The 11958-nt window shown below is 36.1% G+C and overlaps 1 protein-coding gene across 4 annotated transcripts in view; it reads right to left on the bottom strand.

Annotated features, from left to right (window-relative positions):
• Positions 1–221: 221 nt before the first annotated feature.
• The window catches only part of tws (protein phosphatase 2 regulatory subunit tws), a 75674-nt gene continuing 63937 nt past the window's right edge, over positions 222–11958 (bottom strand). For all 4 annotated transcript variants that reach the window (XM_019050581.2, XM_019050588.2, XM_072299613.1 and 1 more), the window contains 7 exons: positions 7978–8075; positions 7094–7259; positions 5148–5242; positions 3819–4331; positions 2721–2936; positions 1756–1943; positions 222–553 (listed from right to left, as the gene is read on the bottom strand). In XM_019050581.2, coding sequence (XP_018906126.1) covers positions 1791–1943; positions 2721–2936; positions 3819–4331; positions 5148–5242; positions 7094–7259; positions 7978–8075 — 1241 coding nt within the window. In that variant the 3' untranslated portion in view covers positions 222–553; positions 1756–1790. The remainder of the gene's footprint in view (positions 554–1755; positions 1944–2720; positions 2937–3818; positions 4332–5147; positions 5243–7093; positions 7260–7977; positions 8076–11958) is intronic.

Below are 11958 nucleotides of genomic sequence, written 5' to 3'. Positions count from 1 at the left end.
AAGTTTGGGCCAAATCCAGGGGGGGGCCAAAATCGGCGTTTTTGGAACAACCTCTTTGCCTAACAACAAGCTAAAACATAAAGAGTTTGGAGTAGATCTTGAACGTTTTGATGAACGATAAAATGTACACATTTACAAGCTGGCCCTTTTTGCAGTTTAAACAAGATTGATTTTAAACATAAAAAAATAAATAATTGAGTGAATGAATAAATAAATAAATATTGTAAATTAAAAAAAGCCTTTTAATTAGAAACAAAGTACTCAAAGATTAGGTTCCCTAAACATCACAATGATTATATTTGAAGTAATTATCTACAAGGCTCGAATTTGTAGAAAAAAACTTTGCAAGTCTCTTCTCCTTGATTTTAATCACTGTAAAGAGTTTCTAAATGTTTCCGTGAACAAGGTAAATTACATTATATTTAATTCTTGCATTGGATCGTATAAAATCAGAGGACTCTGATGCGGACTGAAGAACTGATCAGGTCACCACAAAATATGTTTTTTAAGGCGACTTGATATACCTACATCCATTTCCAGCTTAGCCAGAGCACTGTTAAAACAAAATTAAACACAGTTAGATGATATTGACATTTTAAATGGGGTTGTCTTATCGACAACCTTAGATTGCAGAGGTATTGCTTCAACTTTTACTGAATTATTTAATTTTCACAAAATTTCTTTGAGGAATAAACTCACTAACTTTGATTATTTAAATGAATTAGAAAAGTATAACCAATTACATGTGATTACCCAGTATTGGGGAGAGGGATTTTGCCTTTTTCTTGAGGGATTTTTCAGGTACAGGATGTGGCCAAATTAGATTTTTGTGAGCTCCGTCAGTCTACTTCTGCTAAGTTATATGCCTCCGAGGACTTCATCGTTCAGTTCAATTTTTGCATGGGGCCATTGAATTTTCATGATGCAACTGCCACTAACTAGCTTGAATTGCGACCGAAATAGCATCGGTTTAACTTCAACAAATTTCTCCCAATGGGAGCTCCTCTCCTCTCTTTTAAACTTTTCCTGCCAAATTACTGCAGATGTGAAAAAAACTGAAACTGACATTCGTTCTAAAACCTATAGACTCCAGCAATGATGATGAGTTATCTTGAAAAATGATGCCGAGGGATTCAATTGCACTCTGCTTTACGACCAAAAGCAGAAGTTTCCCAATTTTGAACGGATTCATCTTATTTAGAATTTTCTCCTTCTTTAGGATAGGCAAAGTGCTGAGTTTTCTCTTACAAGCATAAAGTACAGTGCACCGTGCAGTCCATGTTGACAAGAAATTAGAATAGCGAAAATAGACAATTTCAAACCAATTTGATAACACTGGGACGGGATATGAAGATAGAGATGAAACAGAAAGATGAGGGAATTATACTTCAACCAAGCATATGGTGTAGCGTATTTACGATGGAACAAGGGTGGACAGTAGGAGGGGAAAATTGGACAACCTGGACGTTTGTGTTTTTTCCCAGTCGCTATCCAGTCTCTCTTGGCTTTTCTTGCAATACAAATGGGGAAAAATCAGCAGATCTATTCCAAGGCAAATGAATAAAGGATAATTGAATATCATACAGCATAATTGTTGGCTTAGGCTGTATGCAGAATTTAAAAATAAGCCAGAATTCACTTGGCCCAATGTGGGTATTTCTGGGTTTCATCCAGAAATTTATAAAACTTTGCGCAGGTCAATTTGTAAATTTTTTTATTTTTATTTTTATTTTAAAAAAAAAGAGCTGGACTAACCTGAAAGAGGAAGTTAAGGGCAGGCACAATGAAGGCTACAATTTGTCCTGGAATAGAAAGAGGTTATTTGTTGCTGCAACAGCTATTATGTTTTCCGTCGGATGCCATGCAGTGTGAAGAATTTTCTTATTAAAATCTAGGCAGTCAACACTAATTTCGTCTTTCTTACGTTTTCCTCCTGTGAATACCTGAAAAAATTAAACAAGAAGACAAATTAAAAGTGAGTAATGAGCCCTTGCTGTAGGGAAATTGGAGTCTTGCCACTTTGATATGCTCAGCCCATCAGGATGCTGATATGGTCAAATTCAGCTTTTTCCTTACTCAAGTTACTTAGAAAGTACTGTGTGCCTCATTCAAGAAGATTTCCAAGAAGAAGGGCAACATAAAATTTTACAGCTAAAAATTTTTTATCAAGGTACCTTTTTGGTTTCATAAAAAAATTTATTGCTGACTTTACAGGTGCTTCATCTAAACTTTCGAATTAGAATTCTGTACCCTGTCTTGGAGGAAAGTTTGATATTTATCTGTGGCAAACATCTGAACTACTTGATGTAAGACGTAATGGGTGCCTTGGTACTTTCCTCTCAGCTCTTAATGTCATGCATACAAAGAATTTCTCAGGGTTATGCTTTAATTGTATCATTGACACAAAAATTACCGTACTTTTTGTGAATGTTCTCTAATTTCTAGGAGCGTCCAAATCTGATATGGACTTCAAATTTCCTACACTTACTAGATATTTACTTTGTCATATCAGTAACAAAGAAAAAATTGATTGATTTTTAAAACTAGGTACTTTGGGTGGAGACAAAAAAAACACGGGACATCTTGGTGGGATTTGACAGCTTATTAAGCTTCTGTACTATAATAAGGTATTTTAAAAGATATTTGGTAAAAATAGTGTGTACTCTAAAAATATAAGAAGCTGGATTCTGTGGGCATGCAAATCGAAGATGATGACTTACTTTTCTAGGTTTTAATACAGTCTTCGGTTTGGCGATTTCTCTGGAAGCTTCTAACGTGGCGTCTCGCTTATTTACTCTATCGAACATGCGGAAGAAATTGTTGTAAGACCCAGTCATAATGGCACTATCATCACCAGACCAACAGCATTCAAACTTATCGAATATACAGTCGTTTTCATACAGGGAACACATCTTTTGTCTTAAATATTCATGCACCTGAAAAAAAAGATAATACAAGTATTAATACTAGAGGTAAGGAAAACATTTATAAACTTAGTTCAATGTCTGCCGTTTTGAAGTGAATCTTTGTCTTCGATTCTCATAGTGGTCCAATGGACCAAGTACTTTAACACCTCTGTGCGGTGTGGTGTTGGAAATATGAGTTCAGGTGTCTTAACACAACTAGTTTCAATCATGTGCTCATCAGGCACTCAAATGCAGATTGTTAGATTGGTATTTTTCATCATGCATGCTTATTTAGAACTAACTACAGGGTTGACCACAGTATTTCGAAATGAATGTCCCCGACGCATTTTGGTAATATTCCCTGACAATGGAAGCAAGATGGTTGAAAATACATAATTTTACATAGTTTTCACGCAAAATCTGTTGTCTGAAATATCATACCTGCTCTGGGAGGCAAATGAGGGTGACTTATTTATTATTCCCTGACACTATAGTCATTTTTCCTGACATTTGCAGGTTTTCCCTGACTGTAACAACCCTGTGCCTAGGCACAGTGCAAACTTACATTACTCGCTACTACATGCTATTTTTCCTTACAATGAGGGCTACTCAAAAAATTCCCTTGCTAATCCCAGGCACTGCTAATTCCTGACTTTTCATACTGTCCAAAACCATGGTTGCATATTTAATGTGTTTCTTACTCAATTTGACTCAAAGGTTTTTCTTTTTTTGTGAGTAGAAAGTTTTGATTAATTGTCACAGGCAAATATAACATTCACAAGTTGAACTTGGGAATACTCTGTTTGTGATCATATTAAGTAAAATTCACCTCTTTAATTTTATGAGCATCCGAGTATTCTGATGCTTGGTTATAAACCCTTTCTACAGATTTAGACAGAAAATGTTGCTTACCGGGTAAGATTCAATGGGCTTGCTATCCATGTGAAGATCCCAGACTTTAAGGGCGAGGTAATCTCGTGAGATCATATACCGGCCAGAATTTGATATTTTAACGTCTGATATGCTTGATATAATCTCAGAAAAGAAACTTCTATTGGTAATATCTTCTGGTTCTTCGAATATTTTTGAGTGCCTATCGCAGAGTGCAGATTGCCTCATGTCACACAGCCTAATTGTACCTTTGCTACTGCTATAGACGAATAAATTACACTCTAGGGGATGGAATTCAGCTGCGGTGATCACTTCCGTCAGCTCTTCCATATTAGTTGGCTTAATATCGACAATATTAAAACTTTGATCGGTGATTTCTAAATGCCATAAATTAATTCTAAGATCGTCTGCTGACAGGTACGTTTCCTGATCAGAGTTAATGCTAATTGAGTTGATGTGATAAGTATGAGCGTTGGCAAATATTCTCCGTGGCGAGGCCTCTACCATAAGTTCCATAGGTTTAACTACTGGCACCTGTAAACAAAAGCGATAATTCAATTATTCCCTTCAAAAGTAGCTTCATAAATTAGACTTAGTAGAACAGAAATGTACCAAGCTGCATCAAGTTTGAGCAGAGACTCCAGAGAGAGGTTCCAAGTTTTACACCTCCATACGACTTACAATTAATTTCGACCCATTCGCTTCATATGACGAGTTTACTCGTCAGCGCGCACCCAGGATATATCTCAGCTGATTAGTTAACTCGCGCTATCTGTTGGCTTTGTAACGCTTGAGATGCCATCTATCGGAAAAGCGAAAAAAGATTACCAAAACAATCGCGTAGCAACGCTGACAGATGCCACAAATTAACTTGTCAACTGAGATATGTCCAACCAGCGCGCTGACGAGTATACTCATCAAGTGAGGCAAATGAGTCACGGACAAAGTATCTTGACTATTTTCATGCTCAAAATATTTTGTCTCCAATTTAAATTTTTGACAGGAGGAGCTAAATTTCTGGTACATTTGTACTTTGTTTATACCGCAGTTACCACACATTAGAAATATTCAGAAATGACTTGACACAGCTACCGGTCTTCTAACAACCCATGTCTCTTATATTTACCCTCATTCTTGGTAAAAGGTACAACAAGTAATTTTTTTCATTTTTTTCTTTTTCAAAATTTTCTTTTAATGAAAATATGTACCTAGAAATGACTTTTTCTTACATCTGACATTCTCATCTTTGCACACAAAAGAGAGCAGTTTCATAATTTACTCGGGTTCTGGATACAATTTCATTGCTTGAAAGCGATATTCAGGTTTAAGAACAAAAGAACCAACACGCACCTTTAGTGACGTAATAGAGTGGGGATCACAAGGCGTGTTGTAGCCTTCTATTTTCTTGTCTCGTTCCGAAACTTTCCATAATTTTATTGTTTTATCTAAAACAAACAAAAAAAATTTAAGTATTATGATGGACCATAAACCATAAATTGTAAAAACTACATACAAATAGAGAAACTTGGAAAAGAGGTAACCTGTTCGACCTTCATTTTTCATCAAAATAAGATAAGTCAGTTTTAAAGATGAACTACCTAACTGTGCTGAGGGTTTCTCTAAAACTTAATATGCATTTGTAAGTGTTGGACTGAGAGCAACCAAAAGAAGCTAATCCACAAGAGGTTTGAACTATGAAAACAAAGTCAAAGTATTGTGAGACTTGATGACACAAAAACTATTGTGACTCCTACTTTCATCAACTAAATATTCTTTGGCAATTTTCCATCGTTGACTGGAAAGGTTTAGCTAGTTAACTTCCTTACAGGTTTCTCTTGTCTCAATTTTTTTTCAGTCAACCATTGGCTCCTTTTCAATGAGCCTAACAAGGGTAGTACAGTTCTGAATTATTCTTTGGAGGCTCTCTGTTCAAACTAAATTATTTTGACAGAATTTTCCTTTTAAAAAAAAGACAATGTTTGCCTTGTAAACAGTGTCTGAGATTAGTTTATATAATAATAGATGCCTTTTGTTTCTAGAATAAGGTGAAAATGGGACAGAATGCCACTGAATAATCTATAACATTAGTTGTATTTGATCCAAGATCCTTCTACATTCTTCCAGGATTCGTTATAAATTTCAGTGCCCTTTTTCCACTGATAGATACATGATTTTCATCAAGAAATCTTTTCCAGCAATAATAGATAGTTCTACAATGAATTTTTCATCTTTACATTCAAATAGTAAAGTTCTATACATCATGATTGAGTCTCTGAATTTTACAGCACACATGGATTTTTCAACATGAATGAAGGAAAAGGCATTCAGGAAGAACCCTGCACAAAACAGGGGGCTCAGGAGCTCCCGGTACATTTCGATAAAACTTGAATAGATTCACATTAAGTTCATCATTAGCAAAAAAATTAGCCAATTCTACCGAGTAGGGACGGAGATGTTCGCGATTAAACATGCAGATTATTTTCAAGAATAACAAATTCTCTCTCCTGGTTGTTTGGCGTTCGAGACCAGACCTCACATGCAGCAGCCTGATTATTGAAATTTTGTGTTTGTCGGGTGGACATAGATGACATAGGTTAAAAGCCAGAGCATGATTGGTCGGCTACGTCCTATCACTGCTTTGTCGTCCCTAAGTCGGGTGGAACTCACGACAAGCTAAAAGCACCTCTTAAGTTTCCGACAGTATGTTGTCCATTCCATCTGACAAAGGCACGATAAAGCAACGATAAGAAATAGCCGACCAATCACACTCCGCCTTTTAACTTATGTCATCTATGTCCACCTGATAAACACAAAATTTCAACTATCAGGCTGCAGATAGGTGCTTATGTGCTTGGCCAGAGCAAAGGCCGTTCTCCCTCCTTCTCCCCGCATCTGCTCAGCTTCTTTCAGTGTTACGGCTCCTTTTTGTCATTTCAGACTCCATCATAATGCACTGCCTGAGCGTCTGTACGAAAAGAGTGAATGAAAAAAATACAACTCGTAGCTACCTGAAGGAGGGAGGGGGTATGGTATCCCGGCTGAAGTGTTCTTCACAGGCAAGGAAAGACGTCTTGAAGAACGTATTTACCTTTACCGCACAGTTCAATATCTTCGCTTCTACTCGGTAGAATTGGCTAATTTGGTGGCTATGTGCTAATGATAAACTTTATGTCGATCTATTAAAGTTTCACCAAAATACACCATGAGACTTTGAGCCCCCTGTCCTGTGCGGGGTTCTGAAGAACAAGAGAATGAACTGATCTTCAGGGCAATTATAAGATAAACAGTGTTCTTACCATTAGTCGATAGTAAGAAGTGCGATTGATTTTTTCGTTTCAACCATCGAATTTTGTTGATCTTTTCTTCGATTTCTAAACTTTTGAGGTAGTCAAACTCCGGCTCGTGACTTTGAAAAGTTGAGTAGACATTGTATTCACCTCGTTTTGGCACACTGCTTTTGCTCTGCAAGTTTGAGTAAAAAAATCAGAACGACTCATTAGGTTAAACTCATAGGTACAAATAAAGAAGTGATAGTCCAGATCATAAACTTGCAAAGGTACTTGAAAATTGTGGAAGCAAATCAAGAATTTTGAGCGAGAAATTGAGTTAAGGAGATAACACTAGGGCAAAGATAATCAATTGTGCGCACTTTTGCAGAAAACATGTAGTTGCAGAAGCACGTTTTAATGAGAGGCACGCGTTCCGGATAGAAGTTGCGTTTGTGTAAATGTCGCAGTACAAAGGTCATTGATTATAGAGGTGAGTTTAAAAGTTTTAGTGCACTCTATTAGTAGAAAATTGTGAAGCAATGGAACTTGCTGTACCCCTTGTACAGTTTGTACTGATGTCATTTAAAGATACAACACTTGGAGAGCACAAGTTGGCGACAGAGAGCAGCATGACAATTCGTCAAGGGAACTCAATCCAATTCGTCCACCATCTTAGGCCGATTACGGTTTAATCCTTTCAATATATGAATTGAGGTGAGATTCATAAAAATTATCAGAACAGGCACTAAGTATTTCAAAATAATTTCTATGACCTTTTAACAGAGCCTAGACGTTTCTTTACAATACTTGGAATAAAAATACATTTTATCCATGGTACTAAATTCTGCGACTTAATATGCAACCAATTGTCTGATAAAAATAAATAATTTGATGCATTTGAAGATACTTACGGCAGGGTCCCTTTGAAAAATGACCACTCTGCCTCCTTTATCACCAGTCGCAAGAAGGTCCCCATCATGATTAAATTCTACACATGATATGATGTCCGCTGAAAATAAAAAATACAGATTGAGTAAAATTGTGAGAGCACTGAAAAAATAATTCACTTTTAAGACTAATGGAATTTTTAAGAAAATACCTGGTTAAAAACAAATATAATAATGCAACAGGGTCAAGGACAAAATTAGTGTAATCATGTATGTTGAGAATTTTGATAGAGCAGAGTCTCTACCTTAGCATTAGAAATTGACTCTGATGTTTTTTTTTACTCTTCAGTAAATAATACTTCTAAGTAAGTAAAGTAAAAAAGGTGTACATTCTACATTACGCTGAATCATAGATCCTTGTAGAGGTGGACTTGATTTGAATGCGTAGAGTTAATTAACAGAGTTAAATCATAGCTTAGACAATTTTATCACACAATCAAAGAAATAATTCACTAAAATGCAAGACTAGAAAAAAGTGGACATGAATGTGCGAGTTCGTAAGAAGTGTTAATACAAACTGAACTGAGGTAAATTAAATGGAATAGAAAGGAGTCATGTGTGTAAACTACGTACTTTCAAATAATAAACAAGTTATATTGACCGATGCTGTTTGCTGCCGGTTAACCAACAAAGAACTTGGTGACACTACTTACAAAGATATATCACAGACCAATGAGACCATTTCAATTAAATAATTTAAAAAACCTCCATTATGAGATAAGAATACTGATACGAAGAAAGTAGAGATACCTTCTCTTCTCACTTGAAACTGTCAATAAGCAATGATCTGAACTTATGAAACAAGGTACTTCAAAGCAACGAGAGCCACTCCCAGAAACTGTTTTAAGCTTCTGGTTTTTCTAACAGTTCTTCAGGTCACCCTACCAAAAATTTGGTTCCATTTCAGACATGTTTACAGATGTTCAAAAGGGCATGGAGAAAATAGTGGTGAGGGCTGGATGTTAAAAATTGATCTACTTACTTACTCGAAGCACAAGATAAAGTTAAAAGATTAGGAAAGAGAGAGAAGGAAAAAAATATTCTAGGGGCTAAGAGAGACATTTTTGGAAATTTCAACCATCCCTTTAATCAAACGGAGTGCCCGTGAAAATCAAATCAGAAAAATAAGGTGAAAGGTGTCCTTCACTTAGGAATGTGGTTATTGAAATATCCTACCGTATTCATTAGCAGAAAGCATCATCATAAAAGTTAATATCCGAATACAGCTAGCACTCTGTCCAAGTAGACAAGGGAATTTCTGTCGTATTCTATGAGAACAACTCAGTCAAGTTTTGCAGTGGGCAATGGAGTAAGTTTTTAGTAGATGCTATTGTCAAGATACCTGGAATATACCTACTTCTATTTCAAACAGGTTTTATACGAATTTGACTGAAAACAATGAAACGTACCTGATAATTTCTCAACTTTATCTTAATATTACCTTGACCAAAAATGAAAAATCCTAAAATACCTGTCATTTGCTATGTGAATACATGTATGAATTTGTTGAAAGGTGCTGCTAGGGGCTAATCGGGGATTGGCATGAGTGAACGTGTGATGAGCAAGCTCTCAATTAGAGCTGTCTGACTAAAAACTCAGGTATTGATAGTTTGGAGGGTTATGAGGAGAAAGAAAATTTGGAGTAAATGGATTCATAAAGACACTGAGAGCTTCTTGAAATTGAAAACAGGGCTCATATTATTATAAAAGTTCCCAATTTCTTGCGTTTCCCTGGATTGGCGCAGGGGAAAAAAAAACCAATTTTCAGCAATAAAATCATTCAGGCAGTCAGAACTTAAAATTTTTATCTGAAATTGCATAAAAGAGCTAAAATTATCTGTGTTCTTTACTTAGGTATTTTCCCAATATCCCAGAGTTTTTTCCAAATTTCCTAGGGTTTTCTTCACTGAATTGAATTTCTTGTATTTTCCTTGTTTTCTGATTCAAGGACTCTTGAGGAAGCATTGGCTCCTTCTGATAAGGTTGGCAATATTGCTTAACATTCCTGGCAAGCTAATCACCAAATCTTGAGCAAATAAAATAGATTACTGTTTTCAAATTTTTATAGGCAGTTAGGAGACTTCTTAATGATAAACTGATGTGCCTCATCTTACTTAAAATCCTAAGATTTTTATTTTATCAAAAATATTTCTTAAGAGATGAATGATATGCCTGGGAAAGAAAGTAATTTTTTAAAGTGCAACTTGGCGGCATACTTAAATTTATTTGAGAAATTAAGCTGCAGTTGTTCACATTCTTTGAGGTGTCTTAAAAGACTTTAAAATTGTTGCCTGTTCAAAATGAGGTACCCAATAGGCTGCTGAATCATTTTGATGAAGTTTCAGCCACCTTACAAAAGATAAACAACAAACATGACTTTCTAGGAATGTGTTTCATTCTGTTAAAGAGGAGATTCTAATCTTTGTGAACTGAATGAAATTTTCCTTTAATCATGCGGACAAAAATGTGAACATCCAACATGCATTACCAAGATTTTTTTTTGGTAACCTCACATTCATCTCCTTGCAGACTTGAAAGTTGAGACTGCATCTGTTGACAGCCACATGTTGCTCATGAATAATTTCTGATTTGAGAGAGAAACTAAAAAAAACCTTCAAGAAAATTGACCTGTTGTAAGTATATATTTCCCGTTAAGTAAAGGTGATTTCTGGATGAGTTCAAAATACAGTTTCCTTCAACTTCAAGATTAAGAAGATTTGAGATGCCCTTTACATTTCCCTTCTACTTCAAGTTTATGAAAATTCTGATGCCTACAGATGTGGTTCTAGAGCAGGTGAAAATTGGGTATTGGTGAGCCAAATGAAACTGCGTTTACGATCATCATAGACTGAGTTCAAGACAACGAATATCATAACTTCAGACAACTGGGAGAGTACTGGACACGGAATTTAAAATGCTGTACCAAAGCTGTCATAAGCTATGTTGACAGGTGTTTACATTCCCCTTACAGATGCTGCTGCCATGATCAGAATCAGATACATGAATCAGTTGATGGCACACAGAAGTCAAAGGTAAATAAATGCCAACATATCAGACAAAAGCTCCACTTCCTTTGAGCGACAACTTAAGCTGCGTTGTTAAGTAAACTGTTTCCCCAACGCAAACGGAAAGTTTACTTTGACAATGCACCTTAAAAGAAAGTCTGAAGCCTTTTCAATCCACATTCTTGAAAGAGCTGACTATTCCGGATTTGTGGAAGTATTTTACTCTTCTAGAAAAATGGAATGGAAATGTTGTCAGGCCTTTCTAAGGCTGCATAAAACAAGAGAACGAAGATTAGGAATGTAATGAACAATTACTTGTATACACTAAAGCCGAATCAGGAGGCTCTTTAGAAGGCTAATACGAACTGAAATGTTATCAATAGGCTAGTTGAGAGGTATTTGATAAGTAATCGATCAGGAAGTTGATTAATAGTTTTCCTTACTTAGGACCAAACTTGCTAGATAATAAAACAAACTTGATGGTCGCAAACTCTTCTCTTCTTTGATCTAGTGGGAAAAGTGTGGTTATGCCGATGTAATTCTTCGGGAATAGGCCAAACTCTAAGTGTACACTCTACATCTTCTATTCTAGACTGTAACACTGCAAATGTGTCCAGATAGGGAAGTAAATCGCTCGGTTGTCTGAGCAGTGAAAGAACCTAAGGATATGAGGGAAATCTCTGTGTACCTATAGCAAGTGAAGGGTGATTTGTATCAACTTAGCAAATTTTACCGGGTAATGTAAAACAGTGATAACAGAAATAAGTGATACTCTGTAAAGCACTTGAAAGCAGCGCACCAAAACCTGGTAATGGATTAAAAGTGCCATAGGGAGAGAATATTGGCAGATTTTATAGCGACAACAGAGCAAATAGATGCTCGATCTTGAAGTAAGGTGCCAGATGCAGTAGCGTTACAGTTTAAAAAGGAGGCTGACACA

The sequence above is a fragment of the Bemisia tabaci genome, chromosome 4, assembly GCF_918797505.1.
Source record: "Bemisia tabaci chromosome 4, PGI_BMITA_v3".
Lineage (NCBI taxonomy): Eukaryota > Metazoa > Arthropoda > Insecta > Hemiptera > Aleyrodidae > Bemisia > Bemisia tabaci.
This window is presented reverse-complemented; position numbering and strand designations above follow the sequence as displayed.